Source organism: Plodia interpunctella, chromosome 6 (genome assembly GCF_027563975.2).
Source record: "Plodia interpunctella isolate USDA-ARS_2022_Savannah chromosome 6, ilPloInte3.2, whole genome shotgun sequence".
Lineage (NCBI taxonomy): Eukaryota > Metazoa > Arthropoda > Insecta > Lepidoptera > Pyralidae > Plodia > Plodia interpunctella.
Genome location: NC_071299.1, coordinates 10,203,935 through 10,229,976, shown reverse-complemented (window position 1 = coordinate 10,229,976; position 26,042 = coordinate 10,203,935). Strand labels below are relative to the sequence as shown.

Genomic DNA, 26,042 nt, shown 5'->3' with positions numbered 1-26,042 from the left:
TCAGAAAATGAAGGAAAAATGGTTTTCACAACCTTGCACGCGTAGCTTGAAAACGGCAAAATTTTCAATGAAAGTTCTTCAACGCTTTCGAAAAATTATTTTGCGCTACAAAGTGAAATGGACGTAGTTTAAAAATAGCCCTGAGCTTCGTTCAGGTTTATTGAGAAATTTTATTGAAATATAGTCTAAAAAGAACGGCAGTTATATCGTAGAAAGAATTTGTTGACCAAAATGTGAATCTAGTAAACAGAACTATTATATATTATATTATATATTATTATATTATGTTATATTATATATTGGGACAAATCACACAGATTGAGCTAGCCCCAAAGTAAGTTCGAGACTTGTGTTATGGGATACTAACTCAACGATACTATATTTTATAATAAATACATATATAGATAAACACGGGCCAATCAGAAAAAGATCATTTTCCATTATGACCCCGACCGGGGATCGAACCCGGGACCTCTCGGTTCAGTGGCAAGAATCTTACCACTGCGCCACCGAGGTCGTCAAACTATTCGTTCGAATTCGAGACGTACATTATATGTGGATTTTTTGTTACAATTTTTGATGAACCGAAAGTTTAGTAACACTTAGGACTTCAGCTTACCCGAATTGTGATAGTGATATTATCCTACTAATATTAAGTTATTTTGTAGCACCATTCCGTTTTTTCTTACGATTACTTTTTATTTATTTATTACGTTTTTTTTTTATATTTAAGTATTTACTTTTTTACGATATATTTAATTGCGAATACGAATGAATCAATGAATGAATGAATGAATGAATGAATGAATTACGAATACTTACAGTACATTTTGTTCAAAATAAATAAATTACGAACATCCATTTAAAAGTAAAACATTTACTATCCACTAATTCATTTTTTGGGTCTGGAAAACCATAAAAATCATGATAAGATTGTTTACATAATAAGCCTTGACCTTTTCATAAATCTATTTATGAAACATTGTTCTTATTCATCAAAGCTATAGCTTTGATAGTGACATATATTTTAAAAATCCTACTAAACAGGAGCCTGCATGTAACTATGAAATCTTACATAATCTCCGTGTTTTTTTACAACTCCAAAAGTGTATAAGAGAAAACAACTAAATCTTCTACGAGAGAAGCTCTTCACAATTACACTTTAACTAGCGGCTCGTTCCGGCTTCGCACGTGTAAAAACATAATTATACACCCAAACCTTCCTTGGGAACCACACTATCTATTGGTGAAAACTGCATAAAAACCGGGCAGTAGTTTTTGAGTTTATCGCGAACAGTCAGACAGACGCGGCAGAGGTCATTGTTTTATAATATGTAAGGTTGAATATCCATTTAATCTGCGTTTGACATTTGACTATTTACTTTCCGATCTCGGGGGAAATATTGAGGCTTCGTCAATAAATCCATTAGTAACGACCATAGATAAAATTCCAATAGACCACCGTCGCGGCTTAAAACCGTGGCATTGAGATGAGCCATTAAGATGACCAATTTATTTAACATTGTAATTTTTAATGCTGATTTTTTTATAACCAAATAAATTGCTTTTCTTTCTTTATAGACTTTGAAGTTGCAATGTTTACGTAGTACATTTATGGAACGAAATATTTTGCTTTTAAGACGAATAAGAGGTATACAGAGCAGAGAATTGCGAAACAAGAGTTTAGTTTAGAGTTAAGTTGCTAATTGGAAAACTTAAAAATAATTTAATGTATAACTTCTGAATTTCTGATAGAACCAAGTCGATTAATTTTATTGGAAATTCATCAAATCAAATCGGATTTAATTTTGATAATACAAACGAAAATAGTTACGTAGATTATGAGAAAGTTTCTAACATATATATAGACGACCTCGGTGGCGCGGTGGCAAGGTTCTTGCCACTGAACCGAGAAGTCCCGGGTTCGATCCCCGGTCGGGTCATAATGGAAAATGATCTTTTTCTGATTGGCCCGGGTCTTGGATGTTTATCTATATATGTATTTGTTATAAAATATAGTATCGTTGAGTTAATATCCCATAACACAAGTCTCGAACTTACTTCGTGGCTAGCTCAATCTGTGTGATTTGTCCTAATACATTTATTTATTTTAATATACTTGAAATGGTTGGTGGAAAAGCAATAGACGAATTCCACACTTTAATACAATAATAACAATGACTTTGACAAAAGTGATAAATTTTAAACGAAATTCCCAAACAAATTACTAAGCATAAAAGATTAAGTTTGTACAATTGAGATCTGTTCATATTTAAGTCTATGGAACCTCATACGAACAATACAACCCGAAAATAAACATACATTTTCTTGTGTCAAGATCAATCTTCTTTTACCATCGCTAAATGTCTCATTTTGTTGAATAAAGAATGCAGTACATTTATTTCGTATATACCGAAAACATTGCATTTGCAATTTATATTCAACTAGCGGACGGTCCCGGCTCCGCTCGGGTATAACAATATTAAAAAATAATTTCGATATAAAATGTAATCACAATTTTTGCACAGATTTCGGTGAACCCGTTGTCGGTTTTGTAAGTTAAAATAAATAAATATATAGGGATTATCCACAAAGTTAGTTCTAGACTTGTTTTATGGGATATTAACAACAACATTATAAATATATATATATATATATATATATATATATATATATATATATATATATATATATATATATATATATATATATATATATATATATATATATATATATATATATATATATATATATTAGGACAAATCACACAGATTGAGCTAGCCTCAAAGTCAGTTCGAGACTTGTGTTATGGGATACTAACTCAACGATACTATATTTTATAACATATACATACATAGATAAACATCCAAGACCCGGGCCCATCAGAAAAAGATCATTTTTCCATCATGACCCGAACGGGGATCGAACCCGGGACCTCTCGGTTCAAAGGCAAGCACTTTACCACTGCGCCACCGAGGTCGTCGGTATATTTCGTAACATATGCATACATACATAATATAGATAAAGATCCAAGACCCAAACCAATCTGAAAAAGATCTTTTTCCATATAGATCTGACCGGGGATCGAACCCGAGACCTTCCGTGGCCTCCAAGGCTACAGAGGTCGTCACAGTCATACTTAGCATAAGAGTGCAACGTGTAAGTCATTAAATGTAATGAGACATTTAACGTGCTACGATCTTGTCTACGAGGCGTAGCTCCGTAGCACGATCGTAGCACGATCGTAGCATCGTAGCGAACACAATTCGCTACGAGATATTAAGACGGATATTTTTGTTTCATAGCTTTCTATACAGGACGTGTTGTTTTCCTGAATGAACAATCACATTTTTATCAATTTACTAGCGACCCATCCCGGCTTCGCTTGGGTAAAACCCATAATAAATTATACACTTAAACCTTCATCAGGAATCACAGTATTTATCTAAAAAACCCGCATCAAAATCCTTTGAGTAGTTTTAAAGACAGGGACAGACAGCGGGAAGCGACTTTGTTTTATAATACGTAGTGACACATTGCCTTCTTTAGATATTTTTATTTTATAATTTATTTTTAAGATAGATAGTTTTAGGCTAAATGTATAAAATTCAAATTCAAAATTCAAATTCAAATCATTTATTCAGAAATTAGACCTTCACAGGCACTTTTTCTCGTCAATCTTTATATTTATAGTTATTTCTCACAAGCTACAAACTACTGGCATTTCGGAACGACCACTGCTGAGAAGAAATGCCGAAAGAAACTCATTTGAACAGTGTTGGTCCCTATCATGCCAGATCGGCTTACCATTATTGTTTCTTACAATGTTTTTTTTTTTTCTTTCTAATAATATCAAAACAGGTTATGATTGTGATCCGAGTGAGAGTATATATATATATATATATATATATATATATATATATATATATATATATATATATATATATATTATCGATGTGAAACACAATTAACTTTGAGTGAGCATGACACACTCGATTCCCATGACTTCATAATTATATATTTTGTATGTATAAAGTAGTTCGCATATATGTCCAATTGGTTTAGTTAAGCGTTTTTAAAATCATTAACAGTTCAAAAACAATTGAAAGAGAAATTTTACATTTTTAATACGATTAAATGTCTTATAGAGAGTTGTGGCTAGCTTCATTGCGTACGAAAACTATATCTGTACTGTATCTTAAATCTATTCCTCATGTAATCGATGGTCATGTCGAAAGTAATCGTCACAACCGGCTATACTAAAATTTCCGCGAAATTGAATATATTTTGTCCGATATTCTGCTTACACATCATCAATAATAACTAGTCCTTAAGTAAAAAAAAAGAAAAAGTTAAAAAAAATAAAAAGTATATAATTCTAAGTTGAATATAGAATTTAGATTTTTAAAATGAAAAAAATATGAATTTGAAATTAGAATATGCCAGTTGCTTTTAAATGTGTTTACTACCAGTTTACTACCAAATACAAGACAGAAGCCATAGATACAAATATATTATCTATGGCATAAACCCATCGTTATAAGCATTATATTGTTACATACGTATTTGAGACACGTTTCTATTTGAACTGTACCTTTCAAACTACAGCCCTTTTTTCAAAGATTCAAGGCTTTTTTTCAAAGATTATAAGAATGTTTTTTTAAGAAACAGTATACAGTTTCACCCTTCTAAAAATAGCTGATTCTGCTCTTCGTATAACAGTACACGACACTCGACACTGTTTACGGAGACTATACGATGCAATGTCAACAGGCTGAGTGGATGGTATTAGGATAATGTTTCGGTGATGCTAGCACGAATGTTTGCGACAACATAATTATATCGACAACGAAAAAATATAGTATAGAAAAATAAAGTTCATTTAATATACCATAGCGGCGTATAAATTTTGTCGAGAGTGTTACGATTATTTTGTTACAAAAACAAAAACTCGTGCTAATTAATTTTAGCCCATTTGACCCATACTAACAAGACACTCAAACACTTTTATACGGTAAAAGAGCATGTACAATTAATAAAGATGAATTAAAAAGTACTTACTTTGCCTTGATTGATTTGGAGTAAATTTAACTGTGGTACTAATCTTTTCTTTTATAATTTCATAATATTAAGTCCGGTGTAAAATCCCAATTAGTTTTTATAAAAACAAATTTATTTCCATTTCTTATTATTATTGAAGTCCCTATGTTTATTAAAGATTAATTACATTTCAATTAGCGTTCAGCTCCGATGGTAATGAATGCCGTTTGGAGGTTAAAGGAATTCGTCGGCCATTCGTCCTTTTCTCCTAAACGACCTTCACCAGTCAATGTCGTATCTCATATCAATGTTACGGGTACTGCGTCAAGTCTAGGAATTTCATGAAATTCCGAAATGTAACCTATTCTTGATGACGGAAAAGTTGTTATAACAGGACTGTTCCATATATCCGTGGATGTTTTACGAGGTCATTAGTGTTTGACGAGATAGGCGGCCAGCTGTAAAATCATAGCCCAATTTCGAAAATTTTAAGATTTTTTTCCTCTGGATTTGCGGCCTTACTGTCTCGAATTAAACCGAGGGAATACGCGAGGTTTAGAAAGAGAGATATAATTATGAAGATTATGAATTTAATAAATAAATATGAAGATTATTAATATAAAATATGAAGATTATGAACCTGAGAAACTCTTACTAACTTGCCAGGAATTGATAAATAAGATTAGATATTTTCACATACCTCTGAGCCAGCCTGAGCTGGATGAAGTGCGTTGAACGCACTCCTTCTCCTACATATTTATTTATTCTCTCAATCTGTACATGTAAATTCACATTTAAATTAGTTACCTATTATATATATATATAAGGTAACTAATTTATATAGTTTTTAAAGGAAGTACATCAGCACAGGTTAAGTGGTGCAAGTCATAAAGTGTAATTATTTGAGTAAGTATAAAATTATATATGTAGTTAATTTACAATTAATAATAAATTAAAATCCTGTAAAATTTCGAGGTAGTTCAACTCCCTTATAAGAAACAATACATATTCCGGGTATTCCCTTCAATGGCGGAACACATAAACTGTCGATAACATCAATACAATCATTCTTATTGTAGTTACCCGTAACTTGTGGCTCGGGAGTAATTGCACGTAAAACACGGGAATTCAATTACTTACACTTGGGGGATTCGGGTATTATTAGACAAAAATAATTACACCTGATCATTTTGAATAAGTCTAGCAATATTAATTATGATATAATCTATACTATTATTATAAAGAGGTAAGCGTTTGTGAGTTTGTACGTTTGAATCGGATAATCTCCGAAACTAACGAACGGATTTCAAAAATTATTTCACCATTAGAAAGGTACATTACGCAAGATTGATATAGGCTATATTTTATCTCAAAATTCCCACGGGAGCGAAGCCCCGGGCAACATGTAATTTGATGGGCCGCTAGTCTTGTATAAAATATGGCTATGTGATGTTTGGGATTGCAAAATATAGTTTTAATTCGTACAACTTTCTCTCTCTTAAATGAACACCGGATTCTTCTTCAGCCTTCAGAGTAATAAATCCATAGAGCCAACTAGACCGCAGGTTTCCTTACGATGTTTTTATTAACTTGAAGCAAATGTTGATATACTCGTATAAGTACTAATATGTAAGTCAGCTTGGTATACAAAATCATGTGACTGCAGTTCGATTGGAACCTTCACACGTTCACATGGGGGCGTTTTAAGCACGGAACCACCACTTACACTTACAGATGCCTCAATCTACGGTCGACTGTACACATGTCGTCTTTATTCAGAATAATTGTTGAGGTCAGCCCAATGAGCCAATTCAATTATAGCCCTCCAGTTTGGGTCGGCAAGGGTCAAGGAGAAAATCAAAATCTTATCAAATCATTTATTCAGAAATTAGGCTTTCACATGCACTTTTTCACGTCGCATTCTTATTTAAATGTTATTTACCAAAGCTACAAACTACTAGCATTTCGGAACGACCATTGCTGAGAGGAAATGCCGAAATAAACTTATTCAAACAGTGTTGGTTCCTATCATGCCAGAAGGGCTTAGGTACCATTTTTTAAATATAAATTGAAGTATAATTTTTCATATTATATATTTTTTTTACTGATAAAAAAGTATTACTGATAAATAAATAAATAAAATATAAATAAATATATTAGCACAAATCACACAGATTGAGCTAGCCCCAAAGTAAGTTCGAGACTTGTGTTATGGGATACTAACTCAACGATACTATATTTTATAACAAATACATATATAGATAAACATCCAAGACCCGGGTCAATTAGAAAAAGATCATTTTCCATCATGACCCGACCGGGGATCGAACCCGGGACCACTCGGTTCAGTGGCTAGAACATTACCACTGCGCCACCGAGGTCGTCGATAATGATAAAGAAATTAATTATTACAAACTCGAGTAGGATACGAACCTGAGACCTTTCGATCCACAGGCGGGTCTTAACCATTACACCACTACCGTATCGTATTAGAAATACATGAGATGAAACGAGACAAAATACTGTCATTGTCTCTCATCAGGTGCCCAATTTGCTGGAACGTTGTATGGAAATCTTCTATCATAATTAATTACACTCATCCATCGTCTATATCTTTGGATGAGAGAGAGAGAGAGAGAGGGAATATACTAAATAATTTCCAGAATTTAATTTATCAACACTGGATTCTGGTGAAAATATTAGCTAAGTGACGTCATATGTCGCTAGGGAATTCCGAATTCGTATACACTTCGTTATCGATAAACTGATTACCGTCTACCGCGCGTGACATTGGTTCTAATGTCCTTATCGGGGCGTGCGAATACTAATTCGAATACAAATAGCTGGGTTCTTTATCGATTAATTTAATCAGAGGGCGAAGTGCGGGTTTACATTTCATTTCTCAATATCGAATCGATTCGAAGTGAGACGCAGCGAACCAATCAAATTGCGGTGTGGTTGTTGTTGCGTCGCAATGGCACACTGTGATTGGTTAGCTGCGTCTCACTGCGAGTCGACTCGATGGTGAGATGTGAATAGCAAAGTCGCGCTACGACTATATATATACAATTTATGTTTAATAATTTTTGATGAGAATAATCCGATAGTCGAACCGACTACCAAAAAATAAAACCGCTGAAAGTGATTAATAATTTTATACCTCAACGTGATATTTTCAATAATTATAGACAAAGTGATAATAAAACTTTAAACTGTTCAATATGTCTAAATAAGCAGTTATGGCATGTAAATGTTACGGCTAAAACCCGAAGTTCAGTTTCACCTAGGTTCTAGCTGGCTAGACCTAGTTACAACCGGTCTCAGTTGGCTACACCCAAGTGCAGCATGTTTATGTTCGACTAGACCATTATTTAGGCCATCCCACCTAGATCATCCAGGTCCTGCCGGTATGTAAAAGCTAAACCAAAGTGACCAGTCTAGTTAAAGAATAGTACGATACATCTAGGTGATAACCATCAAAGACCGATCGCACTAGCTTTAGAAATCACACAGATTAAATCTAGGTATAGCCGAACACAAGTAGTAGGCTAAACTTAGATTTAACCAACTGAGACCGGCTGCACCCAGGTATAGCCGCACTTCAAAGTTTAGCCGTAACATACGCTGGAATTGTAGAATAAGAGAGACGTCAGGCAACAAATAGCATTCCAAAGTGGGATGACGTCGGACAGGTCGCCGTTTATAAAACAATAGCCGAATCGACAAAATTTTAAAGTTTATTTTTTGCTGGCATCAGACTTTGTGGCGTTACAGCCCCGGATGCAGCCGGGAACGTGCAAAGATGCGAGAGAGATGCATTTTAATTATAGAAGCTTTCATTTAATTTGCACAAAATGTACTTATTATGTATGTTCGGCTAGAATCTTGTCACTGAATTTTGAAGGAGATATCTGTAACGGATTGAGCTGAATTTTTTTTACACACGTTTAGTTTGAGCTATAATCAGGAACGGCTCCCGAAGAGGGACCTTCTCTAGGGTTTACTACGTGGACATGTTTTTTTTGTCACACATTGAATGCAAGATATTAAAAGCTTGTGTCAAAAATTCAATTTCTGTAATAAACTTACATAGAGTTTGGTTATTCGTCGCACCTGACCCAATAGGAATGTCACGTCGGCTTAATCGAGTTATCGATAACGAACTGAAATCGAATGGCGTGTCGATTCGGGCAGTTCCCATTGTAGGTTTAAATAATAAAACAAAGGTAACATTTAATAAATGATTTTATTATTATTATTCTTTTATTATTTCTCTTTTTTATTATATTTTTTATTTCTTATTTTCTTATTTTAAAATTAGATCTTACATTTTAAATTTTAATATTACATCATTGTACAGTACAGAAAAGAAAATCATTTACTTCTACAGGTAAATAAAGTTGTATATTTTTAGAAATTGTATATGGGACGATTATTCATATTCATTTTCTACTGCTTATTTTTAATAATTCATATAAATATCATAAGATTATTTTTTATTCTGCAGTTATTATTTTAATTCCCGATTTTATAAATTACTTCATTATATGTAAATATAATAGATAATTTTAATGACAAAAATAGGCATAAACATAAAGAAAAATATAGTAAAGTGTTTTGAAAGTCTAGTAGCTTACACGACATATTTTAAAATAAAATATTTGAAAAATATCTTTTGCATATATATTAATATATATATATATATATATATATATATATTAGGTGAGAGGTAACTATATATACTAACGATAATTTGACACATATCCTACATTTCTAGAAGATTCTTAAGATAGATTAGGAACCGTAGTTCTCGAAATTCGCATTATCCTATATAAATTTAGATAATCTTGTTTTTAATAAATTAATACGTAATCTCATAATTTTTTTTCAAAAGTTATCAAGACAAACTAAATCAGTCTTTAGATAGAATTATATGAAAATTAGCTTTGGCCCGCGGCTTCACCCGCGTGAATTGCAGTGCAAAAGTGGAACACAAACATTCACTCCCCATAATAGTCATTTGGGGCTTGATATTTGAAAAGGAACCTTTTATCTATTTGCATACCAAAATTTATTAAAATCGGTCCAACGGTTTAGCCGTGAAAGCGGAACAGACAGGCAGACTTTCGCATTTATAATATTGGTATGGAAGTATGGATTTAAACAAATTGTGACTAGCAATATATAGAAATCCAAAAAGGATACAATTAACATGAATTTTATAAATAAATAAATAAATAATAAATAAATATTAGGACAAATCACACAGATTGATCGTTGAAGTATCGTTGAGTTAGTATCCCATAACACAAGTCTCGAGACTTGTGTTAGGGGATACTAACTCAACGATACTATATTTTATAACAAATACATATATAGAAAAACATCCAAGACCCGGACCAATCCGAAAAAAAACATTTTCCATCATGACCCGACCGGGGATCAAACCCGGGGACCTCTTGGTTCAGGGGCAAGCACTTTACCACTGCGCCACCGAGGTCGTCAAATGTATAGAAATCCAAAAAGGATACAATTAACATGAATTTTATAAAAAATCCCCGAGGTGTAAGGTGAAATTTAGTCGAGATGAATGAAAAGTAACGTAAAATGGCGTCGTGGAACTTTTAAATTAATTGTCACCTCGCACACTAACGACTTCAATAGAATCAACGTACATACATAATATAGAATAGCAAGCAAATTTTTCTTGACTGAACATGACGATTCGTAACAGATAAAATAAAATCCTGTAAACATGACCAAACCAACAAGCGTATAAGCACGATTATCATCTTCGTAACCCAAAAATCGTTGTAAGTATTAATGTGCGAAGCAATCTTGAAAATTGTTACATCCATTGTTACAGGCCATTAGACCAAATCTTAAATGTCAATACCTAACTATTTGGTGTTCAATTTTGTTTATTGACAAAAATATGTTCTGATGATATAATATTTGACACACACGACTACACATATAGGAAATGTTAGCTACGTACGAGTATCTCGACTGTTTAGAATTGAGCTTTATATAGTCCTTAAAATTTAATCTAATCTTTACAACATGTACAATTCAAAAATCTTACCTGTATGTAATTTATTCCACAGTCAAAGTTAGTTAGTAGATCGATATAATCTTTACATGTCTATACACATAGAATGACCATCCTACGACACAACGAATGCTATATACAATTTGACGATTGTTATTTACAAGAAAATCTTGGTACGGACGATATTGGTGCTCAATCGTTGGATATGTGTGGCGACGCGTCGCGCGACTCGTCGGCAGATTTGTGGCTGGCAGACGTTCAGATGACGGGCAGGAGTGGGCTGGGCGACCTCGGCTGCCGGCGCACGTTGCCCCACGACTCAGCCATCAAATCCTCGTCTCCCTGCACACGCGAACTCGACATACTCTCAGCATCACAGCCCTCAACTTCCCAACTCTGAGATCGAGATTTTGCATCATTTAACTTAGAAGTAGCTATAGGATTGCGGACGGGGTTATTTTCATGCAATTTGTACCTGATCTACTCGCGAGGTAAAGGGGACGTGCGGGGCTGTGCGAGTGATATAACCACGTATTACGGTGTCAACACTTACATATAAGAAGTAATTACCATCATCGTGTGAGGCGTTGGCGGGCCAGGGGGGGCTGGGACTGAAGGGGCCGGGGGGGCCATAGGCGGTGGCGGCGCGGGGGGAGGTTCTGGAGATGCAGCTGCCGGCGAGAATGATGACGGCGCTAGAGGCGATTGAGCTGAAATAAATATGTTGCTTGTTAATATTCCTAAATCGAAATATTGTCAGAAAAAAAAAACTCTTGATGATGAAAGACAGAAAATTCTGTCACCAATCAGCAATCGGCATCCTCGTTTTATTTTGCAGACTCATCTTGGTATATTCATTTAGTAACAACATTTCGAGCCCACATGAGTGGGATAAGGTCAATAAGAAGAAGATCTTCAACTTACCGGCTGCCGTCAAAGCCAACACAAACTGGCTCCAATGCACGCAACACCCACAGCACAGCTGCAGGGCAGCTCGTCGTAATGCTCGATGTAAGGCCATAAACAGGAGAGGGTTCACCGCGGCGTGGACGTACGAGATGTGCAGGGTGATTTGGAAGTACATCTGGGAAACATTATCATGTTCAGAAACTTTCTGAACTGCCTGAAGCCTGTCGAAGAATGTTTGAAGTGGAGAAGAAAGAGGATCCTGGGCTACGATGCTCTGTAGCTGCTGAGGAGATGAGCGAGTTTAAAAATTTGAAATTTATAAAACTGGAATTGCGTTTTGAGCTTCCCTTGAATTCGGTTGAATATGGGATCAGTACTTAACCCATATCTGTTTTTTCTTGTAATGGACGCTTTGACGTGGGATATACAGGCACCCTGGTGCATGCTCTTCGCGGACGACATAGTTCACGTCGGTAAGAATGGGCTAGAGATTCAGAGCAGGTTGGCAAAATGGCAGCAGAGACTGGAGCGCTATGGGATAAGGGTAGGCTGATGATGATGATGATATCAGAATCCAAAAGAAGACCTTAATTTATTTCAATCGATTCTTCGTACATATCTATATGTAGTATGGGCATAGATATAGCAAATGGTAGTTAACTAGTTAGGTATTCGAAGGTGTTGTTCCAAATGGAACTGCTAAGAATACATCACAAATCCTTGATAGCTGATAATCAAAGACAGCATTCCCAAGAGAGATTAACGTTATAGCTACGGGAAACATGCTCAGATGAGATAGAACTACTAAGATTACTGATACTGGGATCTATAAATACCAATCATAAATCGCGCACATCTTCACCACCTACCTCATAAGCTATATGCGATGTCAGCGCCGGATGGTGCAGCAGCGTGATAATAAACAGGGGTCCCCAGAAGAGAACATATGCCGCGGTGATGACCAGAAACATGCGGACCCTGCGCACCCCCTCCCGCTCCACCCTGGCCAGATACCCCCGCAGCCGACGCCCGCCACCTAGCGGCAAGTTGGCGCTACCACTCGGCCGGCAATGCCCGTCAGACAACGCGCCATCTACAGTCTAAAATTTAAAGTTTAAATGTGGTTATGTTGTTATGCCGGCTGTACACTATCGGTTCGCCAAATTATGGCGAGACGTACATTTTCTTTGCGGTAAATAAAAGCCCTTTTACAAACTACGCAATGTATGCATATTCTCGTCGCCGTCTGTGTTAGTTCGCCGATAGTGTGTAGCCGACATTTCAGTTAGTCTTTCCACCAAGCTCAGATGAGAAAAGGAGCAACGAGAGGGAAAACGATTGCAATTTTTTGTAGAAAAACTGAACTATAGAAAAACATTTACTTTTGATATGAGGAAGTTGAAATATTTAAGATCACTTTTGATTAAAAAAAAAAATTATTTACTTAGATAAGATTTCATAAAAATACAATAGGTATGGAATTAAATCTGAGTTGGGCTTTTGCTTTTTTTAGCCTATTGATGTGACTTGATGGGCACACCCCAGGACACATCAATAGACACCTCCCCTTCTTGGGCTTTTGAATTTATAAAAATAAATGTAAATAAAATCTTGTAAAATATTATCTGTAGTAAGATAAGAATTATAGCCTCACTCTTAATACTGTGATGGTCTGAATTCAATTAAAGGAAAAACACACACTAACAAGACTTCAGTGTATATTTTCTAGGGGCATTTTCCCAGATAGACCCATGTCTATCTGGTTTCCTTGTTCTCGTTTCCTTGTGTCACGAGTACTATAAATCTTTGCTCATTGCATTAAATCACATGGCTTGGTGGAAATTCAGCATTAAAGATATACAAAATTTTTTTTATTACAGGGTGGATTACATTACAGTGGATTAATAAAAGATTAGAAAAAAAAGTATTTTAGTTAAACATTTCAGTTTAGATAGATGAGATACATTTTTAATTTAATTTTTATTTAAAATTCAGTTAACATTATGAAGTGCGAACATAAATGTGACGAAGATGTAATAAAAACCACTATATAGAATGATTTAAAGGTGTGTGGTGAAGAAGGAGAAAATGACACTAACATGCGCTAATTAAGTACCTACTGCTTCTATGTACAAAACAGCAATGTTAATAGCAAACATTATACTTTTATAAAACAATAGATTTACTTCTTGTATTTTAGAATGCAGATTTTATACCGTAAAATTGTTATACTGTTTCGACAGTCTCGACAGATTACGATCGAGCCTTGCCAAATTTTTCTTTAGTTTACATCGACGGAAAACTGTCAAATTGTCAGTTTGAAAGGTTACAAAGTTTTGTGTCCGTAGATTTAGGAATCAAACAGATATGGAAATCAATGGCTCCTACAATTTACCGACAGTTATAATCACGTGAATTAGACTAAACTAATAGTGTTTACAATGTGACACGAGAGGTCCTGGGTTCGATCCCCGGTCGGGTCATGATGGAAAACGATCTTTTTCTGATTGGCCCGGGTCTTGGATGTTTATCTATATATGTATATGTTATAAAATATAGTATCGTTGAGTTAGTATCCCATAACACAAGTCTCGAACTTACTTTGGGGCTAGCTCAATATGTGTGGTTTGTCCTCATTTATTTATTTATTATTTATTTATTTATTTATTTTATTCAAATTTGAAATTATTTATTCAATTTAGGATGATATACATCACTTATTGACGTCAAAAAAATTACTTAAACTAAGTCTACTGCCGGCTTCCAAAGCGCAGGTGATGAAGAAGCGGCGCAACAAACTTCACCGCAGCCTTTTCTCCAAGGACGTCAATTAACAAATATAGGTCTTATACATATATTAAAAATTAGGAGGACGAATTTACATCATTATTAAAAATGACAAAATTTGAATGAATAAATAAAATAAAAGTTGTATTTCCAATAAATAAAAAGCTAAATGTACAAACGTACGTAATAATATCAAATCAATTACATATGTTATGAGGATACTGCACCATGCTTGGGCCAAACAGCCAAACAAAAATTAATTCACAAAGTACAATTAAATAATATCTTATGTAATGTGTTACCAATAAATAACTAAATTGTTACTAACTTACCAACATTTTAACATTTAGTTTAGTGTAGTATTTAACAATTAGTTTAGTGTAGTATTATTTAATGTGTGTTGTTTAATGTGAGTGATTTTCCTTAAAGTTCGAGTTTATTGAACATTACTCAATTGTTCATGCCATATATTAAACTTATGCAGACATTTATCAAAATTTATTCAAGCACATATCGCCGTTAAAATGGCATTTAATTATGGGTATAAATTACTTAGTACAGTTTCATAATTTTTTGTCTTCCTGATTTGATTGGACATGAAATTCTGAAATAGTGACAGATTCATAATAATTTCCTTTTCAAAAGTTGCAATAAATGACACGCACCGACCGACATGTTTTACTGAATATGGCTATGCAATTATAAAGTATTAATTGATACTAGCTTATAAAAAGAAGAAAAAAAAATACATAATCTGAGCCTATGATTGAAGAAATAATTTAAATTATAATAACACTAGATTTTGCCCGCGACTTCGCCCGTGTTAATTTTCCAGGATGAAAGGTTCCCTATGTCCTTCTCAATACTTCAAACTACATGTATGCAATATTTCTAGAAGATTGGTCGATAGAGCTTGAAGTACCTCTTAAACAAACAAGTATAATGACTAAACAAACTTACTTTCGCATTTATAATATTAGTTTTATCACTAGATTTATCACTTAACAAAGATAGGTAATATATTTTATCAGTACATATTCTTGGTTACCTATGGACATTTGTTTTTTTTTTTAAATATAAACCAAACAAATCAATGTTTGCTATCAACGCGCCATTTTTATTTACCAAACCACATGCAATACTTACCCTGGGTCCAACGGAGTTGGGCAGAGAGTCCATACGCCTGTTGTCACCTGCCATGCTCACAAGGGTTGTCACTAAACCAGCTACTCGAACTGCTTCTACGTTAGCCTGCATGCGGTAAGATTTAAATTATCGACACCCCTAGATGATTGGCTGTCCGGTGCTCAAATGTTTGCGCAGTGTTGCCGACTGTGGTGACCATGCTATCGATGGTTTACTATCGATTCTGTTTATCGATGTAGGTTATTTAAATGTATTTTTTGTAGTCATTAAAATAATAGGTAAGTTTTTAATATGTTTTAATAACATAGTATTTACTTTGATTAATCTGTATCTTTTATTGTTAATCCATTTTTATGTATGTGTTTTAATAATATAGTCGTTAAGTAAATCTCGCCTAACCTAAGCCTCGAATCTATTTAGGGGTATTAAATCTTTATTGTATTAATAATAGGTATTTCAATCTGTTTATTGATTCAATATTCATCATAATAGATGTATTTTTACGATCTCGACTCCATTTTTGTTTCAAAAAGGAATCATTTTACTATTTACCGTCTATGTAGGAAAAAATAATTGAAAACCAAAAATATTCGATCGTCGACTATCGATAGCGGTCCATTGACTGTCACATCACTATTAACGTTCCGGTGGACACAACAACACAAACATCCAACTAAATTGACTTCCGAAAATTTAAATCTTATATAATCGTGGGCTGGCAATGTACCAAGAGCTGGACGGCCAACGTGAAACGAAACAACCCCAAATAATGTGGATGAGCTGAATTCGAACTTTGGACGTTATTCACAACTGTGTCTGAATTGCAATGCACTACATCGTCTCATTCGTATGCGAAGTTCGTAATGGGTATTTTACTGTGTTTTTCTTTAATTTTTTGTTTCTATTTCTAGATAACATCAGCTTAAAATATTTTTATCTGAAGTATTACTTTTCTGATTAAGGATGTAAACAAAAATAAATTTGATTAATTTAATCCTGTATTGCTTACGTACGCAGCATAATATTCTGTTTACAAGCTAATGTTTACACCGATGTAAAAAAAAAATATTTTTTTATATTTTTTATTCCAATCTGAATCTTGTTTTTGAGTTTGAAATATTTTTAAATCATTTTATAATAAACTGTAATATATATTTTTTTTAACAAAACATGCCATTAAAAAAATGTTTCTTATTTTTCAAGACGCATTCTTGTTGCCACAGTAAACTACCCGAGTCGAAGCAGCGGATGGTATGGTTGCGACCCAGCAAATGATGATGGAGAAGTTTGACCTCAATGGAAATGATCACGAAGCGAATGGAAAGCATCAAGTATCTTTTTATAGACAGGCCGGAATAGGCACATAATATTTTCAAACATCAAAATAGATTTTTTTCTGAATCACAACTTATAATCGAAATTTAAGACATTTTTGAGATGGCTTATATACTAATAATTTCATATAACTATGTTTCAGGTGAATTCCGAATGCATTATTAAGCTACAAAAACTATTTTTCACTAGCACTTCAATCTGATTTTGCACATCGATTTAGGCTTACTCAGGCCCTATCTACGTCGATAAATACTATTGATAAATTGCAAACCTCTCCATACCATCTGTTACTAGAAATTCATTGATCATCTCACTAAACAAACCTTAGTAAGGTCCCGATGAAGCTTCTTCAAATGGAACAGCGTTAGTCCAACGCAAACAGCGTTGACGCCGATCCATAAAGCGTTAAGAACGTAATGTCTGAAAGGCCCCCGGACCAGGGGGCACGATGGGGCAGGGCCGTAGGACCCATAAGATCCTGCGCTGGCCGCCAACGCCCCTGATAGGAATGTCGGTCCAAGGTTTATCGTGATCGATGCGAACCATATCATAAATGTTCCGAATAGGACACACTGCAACAAAAAATATTGTTAAAAATCTATTTTTGTTATATTATAAGAACTATTGGTATAGCCATTAGGCTATACCAATTAAGCTAGATTAGATAGCTAATTAAACTAGATTAATTTTATAAGAACTATTGGTATAGCCATTAGGCTATACCAATAGTTCTATCTATCTATAAAATTATTAATCTAGTTCTAATAAAATTAATTTTAAAAATAAATACATCATTGGCTAGGTCACGTGGAGAGGATGGGAGAAGATCATAAAGTAACAAGAGGCTTCAAGGACAGACCAAGACCTGTCGTTGGTTCCAATACCGGTGGAGTAACTGACGAAGTTCTGAGAGATCTGGATGCGCTCCAAAGAACCGACTAGCAAGGATGGCGCAGAAAATTGTAGTATCGGTGACGAAGATCCTATTAGAATGCTGAGCCAGCGAAGAAAATATCACAAAATTCCTTCTCCCAATTTATGCATGTCTTTATTATACGTTTTCTATTTTAATGATCTGCTTATAGCTATATACATATTAATGTCTACATTTCAAGACAATCTTTTTTTGTATGGAAATAAACAAATAATAAATATACAATTTAAACATATAATTCGTCAAACTGTATTCCCCGGAGAAACCAAAAATATGCATTCACTTAACCTTACATTTTAAAGCCGCGCGTAAAATAATCTTATACTCGTGTATTTATTATATTTTTTCTGATACTTAATTTCAAAGCAGAGTCGCTGTTAGATTATACTAAGACTGACGAGACGGTAAATGTAGTCTACAAAAATTTTGAAACTATAGAAAGTGTATCTTAGTTGTATGAAAATACCTCAATAAATAAAGGAATTCAAATAAGACTACATCCAAAGCTCTTTGAGTGCAGCCTCAAATTCCTCTCGATTAAACTGTGGAAGCTTAATTTAAAATTGATGGAAGCTAAAAGGCTTTCCAATGAATAATTAATATTCATTCGAAGTAAATACATTCTATCATCCAATTAGTCAAATGATGCTTAAATAATTTTAAATATTCAAGTAGGTTATGTCACGCTCAAATGAAATGAAACAAAAATACAAAAATTAGTCAGAATTACATTTCCATCTTCAAGTTTTTACAAAAACATCACTTTTGCCATATTGTCGTTAGAGATATCTTGTGGCATTTAACGCCTGACAAAAAACTCATGTGTGTGCTGTAAAACTGTTGAAGAATTATAAAAAGCTTTATAGTTGACTGATAGATGATACACGATTAGTGGCGCACCTTTGACGTTAACTTTAATTTACGCAGAGAACGTAAAGTGCGCCATTTTGTCTAAACGTCACCTAAAGGCTCTCACCCTTACAATGAGCCTTTGTTTAAGTTTAAATGAATTCTTCAAGCTAAAAGTGTTACAACATTATGATCAAGAAGAAATGCTGACTCAGTAAAAATGTCCTTTATTATTCTCAAAATATGTTAATAATAACATATTCCGCCGTCCAATAAATAAGAAAAGGGACGTGTATCCGTAATAAATGACAGAGGTATTGTATCCCTTGTTTTATCATCTCACCTGGGGACTGTCCATCAGTAATGGCGCCGATAAATCTGCTTGTTCTTCCTCGTTTTCGGGGAAAATCGGACTGTCGTTTAGCACCGTAGTGAGCATGTTTACTGTTGACACGGTTACCTGCAATAAAGGTGAAATGTGTTGCCACAAGATTTAGCGTCAGTTGCACTAACCAGATTTGACGTTAACTTTAACTTGCACACTTGCACCAACCAAAACATTGCATACAATTATTGCGTGCTTTGTTTTTAACAATTTAGTTGCATATATATATATACTAACAATTTAGTTGCATATATATATTAATTCGGAATATAAACTAAACTATATAAACTGCTATAAATGCTAAACGTCATGCGATATACTATATGGGTGGGTACTTAGTGTAAGAATATACACAGTACCGATTGTTGATGTTGGATTCTCCCATATATATTAATAACCAAATTAACCCAACTGTATCTTTAACCGAACTGGAATTGGCTATAAAAACTCTCTTTTTGTGAATCATAAATTGCCTTTTATGGCAGTATTTTACAATAAAATTCTTTGAAAAGAAGTTAAAGTAACTTAGCTTAATGTTAAGTGTTTTTATCGATCTATCACTGTATGTTATAACAATTCTATTTTTCTGGTTTATAAACTCGATCTTTCTGGTTTATAAACTAGATTTTTCTGGTTTATAAACCAGAAAAAAAAGAATTTCAGCATTGTGACGTTGAATAGAATCAGTAGATACTGATAAAGAATGGCTGAGGGTCGTAGTCACTAAGTGGAATGTAGCACACATAACGACTTTCTTGACAATATTATTGGAGTGGTCTGCCATTGCCTTCTCCATTTCAAATACTAGATGATAAATTATTGATTAGAGTACAGGTTTCCTCACAGTGTTTTCCTTCACCGATAGCAAGTGGTGATCTATGAAAACTATTTTCAGAGTCAGATTAGTATACAAACTCACGTGGCATGAATAAGATTCGAACCTGAGACCATTCGGTTTACAGGCGGGCGTCTTAACCAATACACCACCACCGCTTCAATAGTAATCTTTTTGTACATAATACTTTCTGGCAAAAAAAATGCTATCTCTTAATAAAATAACACTTGTACACTGGTTGACACTTGAACACTGCGATGCCGAAGTGTAGGTATTTAGCTGCGCGCGCGCATTCTACTGTCATACAGTACTTACAAGCAGAAGAAATGCTGTTTCCACTAAGGAGCACTTGTACACCGGCTGACACTTGAATACTGCGATGCCGAGTGGCAGCAGTATGGCTGCGCGTGCGCAGTCTACTATCGCCTGATGGAATAGAAGGCCATGTGACCACCTGCGAAAGACCAATACAGAATTAGTATATAGTATACAAATTTATCTGTTGCATAAAACTGTTTACACTTTTTATTAGGAAAGTCCAAATTATATTTCTTTAAAGCAATTTGTCAAACTAACTAGCCAATTCAGCATACATTGCTCGTTTTTTATTGCGGTAAATAAATGCTCTCATTAAAAATACACAATGTTCATTCATTCGGGCCACCGTCTGTCCGCTGAGACGTCCGCCTTTGGCGCCTGTTTTCCTCTATAACTATATACATATTTTATCTTGAGTCTCTGTACAATCTGAGCGTATTCCTGGTTGCATTGAGCATCGGAGCATATGAATTTATCTTTAGTATTGAGTACACACTAAGTTAATTAATATTTTTTACGCCGCTTCCTTGTTGTAACATCTACACGTCACGTTATGCGTTTTCAAATTTTTGTACATGTTCATATGTGAGCGACGTGTCGCTGAAGGTGATGGATGACAATCTGGTGCTAGGCATTTTGTTGAGCGTTACGCCAGCTCCACATTGACATATGCCGACGCGACTGCGTGAACATTGCGTAGTAAGTACGAGTGCTTTTATTTACTGCCATGAAAAATCAGCAATGTATACCGAAGCCACCAAAGTTTGGCAAACTGTTCGACGACAGAGTGGAGCTGGCATATCACTGAGCCTTCACCTATTGCGCGCACACTCCAGTTTTAATTGTGCTAGTTAAATGTCTAGATACAAAAAAAACTTTTAGATATATATTTATATATTTATATTTGACGACCTCGGTGGCGCAGTGGTAAGGTTCTTGCCACTGAACCGACAGGTCCCGGGTTCGATCCCCGGTCGGGTCATGATGGAAAATGATCTTTTTCTGATTGGCCCGGGTCTTGGATGTTTATCTATATATGTATTTGTTATAAAATATAGTATCGTTGAGTTAGTATCCCATAACACAAGTCTCGAACTTACTTTGGGGCTAGCTCAATCTGTGTGATTTGTCCTAATATATTTATTTATATATATATATTTATATTAGATATATAGGTACCTTAAAATCTTTTTTTCCTGAACGTAATAAAAGATCTTCAATTTGTAACCCAATCTCGTTATCGGGATCACTAGCGATCGTGGATAAATTGATGAGATTAGATCTCATCCTATTTCGGACGAGATAACAATGTTTTTTTTTCCGGATTTTCTGGATTCATACAGACGGACAGACAAAAATTGTTCTGGCTTCTATTAGTCCTATAAAGACCTCCCATAATTAATGTTCTTTAATATCTCCTATGTCCATATATACAGCCTACTTATTATAATATGTATAGAACGCGTGAAACACAGGATGTTTTACATCCTAGCTCAAGCACCATTGTTTTTACGGTACCTACTTTGAATGTATTTTTATATTTATTGCAAAACTTTACCATGTATGTTATTGAAATAAATAATTTATTATTATAGAAGACAAAGAAGAAAAATATGCCTGAATTTGCTTTTTTAAATGGCTGAACAAATCGGCCGACGAGAGCGATTTAATTCTGACCCTAGTTTGTTACATCGTCCAAATAAAGTTACATCGATCTATGTCCCACATTCGGATCTATACATATCCAGACATCGGGTTACAAAACTAGAATAGTTTCTTGAAAATAATTCTTAATATTGGAGTATCAATCTCACAAGTTCAAAGCTTCTGTTGCTTTATTTTCGGAAGAAATTCTTAGTAGAAGTCAAAATCAAAATCAAATCATTTATTCAGAAATTAGGCCTTCACAGGCACTTTTTCACGTCATATTCTAAAGAAACTCATTCAAACAGTGTTGGTCCCTATTATGCCAGAAGGGCTTACCATTTTTTAAATATAAATTTATGTATAATTTTTTATCAGTAATATAACAATGTAAGTACACAATAAAGTACATGGTCAAAAGGTATACTGAAACATATTATGATTGTGATCAAGTGCTGATGAAAGCAATATATATATATATATATATATGTATTATTAACCAAACAAAAAAAAACTTAATCAAAGATCGAGCTGACCAATTCCCCCCGGCAGCACCCGTTCACGAGTTGTCGCGTGAGTCAGCCATCGCGAAGCTCAACCACAATAGAGGGAACCTCCCGACCCGATCCACGACGCCGCTACCGGTTTGACCATTTGAGTGTGCATGACATACTCGATCTCCATAACCTACCATAATAGATTTTCAGACACTTGAAGATTACAAATCACGTATATATTTTACAAGTAAATGTCAAAATATATGTATTAAACATGTCAAAAATATATATAAATAATTATAAAAAAAGTAAGAACAAGTGTGAGAGGTGGAAGGTTTAGGAAGGGTCCAAGGTTTTTTATCATTTAAATAGTCGCTAATTGTGTAATAAGCATTAGCCATTAAAGCATTTTTAATATATGATTTAAATTTTGGCATTGGCAAGTTAATTAATTTTTGACGACCTCGGTGGTGCAGTGGTAAGGTTCTTGCCACTGAACCGAGAGGTCCCGGGTTCGATCCCCTGTCGGGTCATGATGGAAAATGATCTTTTTCTGATTGGCCCGGGTCTTGGATGTTTATCTATATATGTATTTGTTATAAAATATAGTATCGTTGAGTTAGTATCCCATAACACAAGTCTCGAACTTACTTTGGGGCTAGCTCAATCTGTGTGATTAGTCCTAATATATTTATTTTTATTTATTTATTAATAATTAATAACTATGAATAAAAAAAATTAAATAAAAAATATTGAACAATTTTAACCTAACCTTTTTGAAGAACAGTGATAGCGAGATGAGAAAGTGATGAGATGATCAGTAAATGATAGGCCGCCGGTATGACGTCAATAAAGAGGGTTGACGTCAGGCCGGCGGCCTGAGTTCTGCTATTGTAGCATGCCTTGTACAACAACTATGAGAGGACTTGGAGTGTTCACATTCATCAGTGGTTAAAAATGATCTAACACACACGCGTCTTTATCCTGTGCATCTAGTGATTGATAAATTGCTCGTCAATAAATTTTATATATTTTCTTTTAAGGTGCACACTTGACAGCATGAAAAATTACACCTCATCTCTCTATGACATTTGCCAAGATTATTTATGGGCGGGCTTGGGATATTAATAGAAAAAAAAAGTTGATTGATTGTGGCAAATCTCTTAGTTAGAAAAGTCGCAAATGTATTTTTAATTATAATTTCTGATACCATTACTCTAGCTTGACATTAAAATGTATTAAATTTATCATCTTTTCAGTATTCCTCATCATTTATTTACTTATTCAAAAACTGTTTTGCACAAATTTACTATAATTATGTAGAAAAATTATGGACTTAACGCCATATGTCATTACAAGTCATTAGATCAAACAGAGATAGTTATCATTCGTCATTAGTCTTAGTCCGTCTGGCCCTGGCTGAAGTGGCAAACCCAAAACGTGTTGGTCTGTCATCCTTAAGGATGATATACCTGCCAAATGTCAGACTACAAGGATACCGCAGCTTTGTGAAGTAGAGAAGAAGTAGAAAAGCGAACCGTGGACTCTGAGGAGGGAAAAGGAAAAATGACACGAGACGAGAGAGGAGATAGGATGACGAATTTAATGACAGGCTGACCTTTTCCATTCCCTTTTTGTTACTTAGTATTGGAGTGTTGCGTGAAATGGTAAGTGATAGAGTTAAATGGGAGGAGTTCGTGAACGGGTGCTGCCGGGGGAACTGGTCAGCTCGATCTTTTATTAAAAGTTTTTTTTTTTTGTTTGGTTAATTATACATATATATATATATAAGTATATATATATTTTCCTTTCATCAGCACTTGATCACAATCATAATATGTTTCAGTATACCTTTTGACCATGTACTTTATTATGTACTTAATGTTATATTACTGATAAAAAATTATACATAAATTTATATTTAAAAAATGGTAAGCCCTTCTGGCATAATAGGGACCAACACTGTTTGAATGAGTTTCTTTCGGCATTTCTTCTCAGCAGTGGTCGTTCCGAAATGCTAGTAGTTTGTAGCTTTGGTAAACATCATTTAATTTAGATTATGACGTGAAAAAGTGCCTGTGAAGGCCTAATTTCTGAATAAATGATTTGATTTTGATTTTGATTTTGAGTTAACCGTGCTGATCACACATAAGTGGGAAAAGGTCAAGAACAAGATTCACTCTGGCATCAATTAAATCAATCATTTCACAACCTTATATGAGCGACTAGCGTGTTAAAACCACCAATTCACAGAAGAGGCTAACCAATGACAAGATCTATCTGTAATATTTTAAGCCTGTCAGTTTATCAAATAAATAAATAAAAACAACAACCCTGCTTTGGATTTAAATGTGCGATGCCAACCGTGAACTTATGATGTAGGGTGTTAATAAAATCGAAAAATTTAACTGCAGAAAGCTGCATGCGAGTTGAGGTTATTTCCTCACGCCAAACTCAAACAAAACATAAAAATAAATAAGATGAAAATCACGAAAAATCCAGCTACAATCTATCATGATGACAATGGCTAGAATGTTCCGTTTCTTGCACAGACAGACTCAAATCCCTCTTTTTCAGTCGGTAAACATCGTTATCGGTGAGAAAGTCGAAATTTACATTGTTCGCTGTTACTGAAACCAATGATTTTATCGTTTCACTCCGTAGGGATTTTGCGAAATTCGCTTCTAATTAAGTGGGGATTCCTTTTATTTCTCGAATAGAAAAACATATACATACATGTCAGTCAATATATATCCGTGTATATTATAAAAAGACCCATTTTCTGTTTAACCGTATGAACACGATAAACTCAAAAACTATCGGATAGATTTTTGTACGGTTTTCACTAATAGATATTCTGATTCCTGAGATAGATTTAAGTGTATATTCATTATGGTTGTATCAGAGCGAAGCCGGGACGAACCGCTAGTATATATTATTTTACAAAATAGCGATAGGTATATTTTTTTCAATTCTCAAGAGTCTTCTGTTCGGCGTCATCATTCGCCAGTTGGGAGTTAGAAGTGAAATATTTTTTGCTAGCTCTTTACGTCCAGAGATCTAGTCTATTTGTCTACTTAATGACATGTAGTCGTAAGCTTCCAACCCCTTACTGCAGGGCAAAAGCTTCCCCTAATTTCCTCCCACATATGGTTTGACGACCTCGGTGGCGCAGTGGTAAAGTTCTTGCCACTGAACCGAGAGGTCCCGGGTTCGATCCCCGGTCGGGTCATGATGGAAAACGATCTTTTTCTGATTGGCCCGGGTCTTGGATGTTTATCTATATATGTATTTGTTATAAAATATAGTAC

The 26,042-nt window shown here is 34.6% G+C and overlaps 1 protein-coding gene across 7 annotated transcripts in view; it reads right to left on the bottom strand.

The window, feature by feature from the left end:
- Positions 1-9,890: 9,890 nt before the first annotated feature.
- Positions 9,891-26,042, bottom strand: part of LOC128670722 (uncharacterized) — a 57,526-nt gene continuing 41,374 nt past the window's right edge. For 2 of the 7 annotated variants that reach the window (XM_053746651.2, XM_053746652.2), the window contains exons 4-11: positions 20,588-20,726; positions 19,396-19,512; positions 17,593-17,841; positions 15,935-16,039; positions 12,871-13,101; positions 12,017-12,176; positions 11,663-11,802; positions 9,891-11,488 (exon numbers count right to left, since the gene is read on the bottom strand). In XM_053746651.2, the coding sequence (XP_053602626.1) occupies positions 11,351-11,488; positions 11,663-11,802; positions 12,017-12,176; positions 12,871-13,101; positions 15,935-16,039; positions 17,593-17,841; positions 19,396-19,512; positions 20,588-20,726 (1,279 nt within the window). In that variant the 3' untranslated portion in view covers positions 9,891-11,350. Of the gene's footprint in view, positions 11,489-11,641; positions 11,803-12,016; positions 12,177-12,870; positions 13,102-15,934; positions 16,040-17,592; positions 17,842-19,395; positions 19,513-20,587; positions 20,727-26,042 lie in introns of those variants that run through there. The other 5 variants (XM_053746653.2, XM_053746657.2, XM_053746654.2 and 2 more) reach the window with 5 other exon arrangements.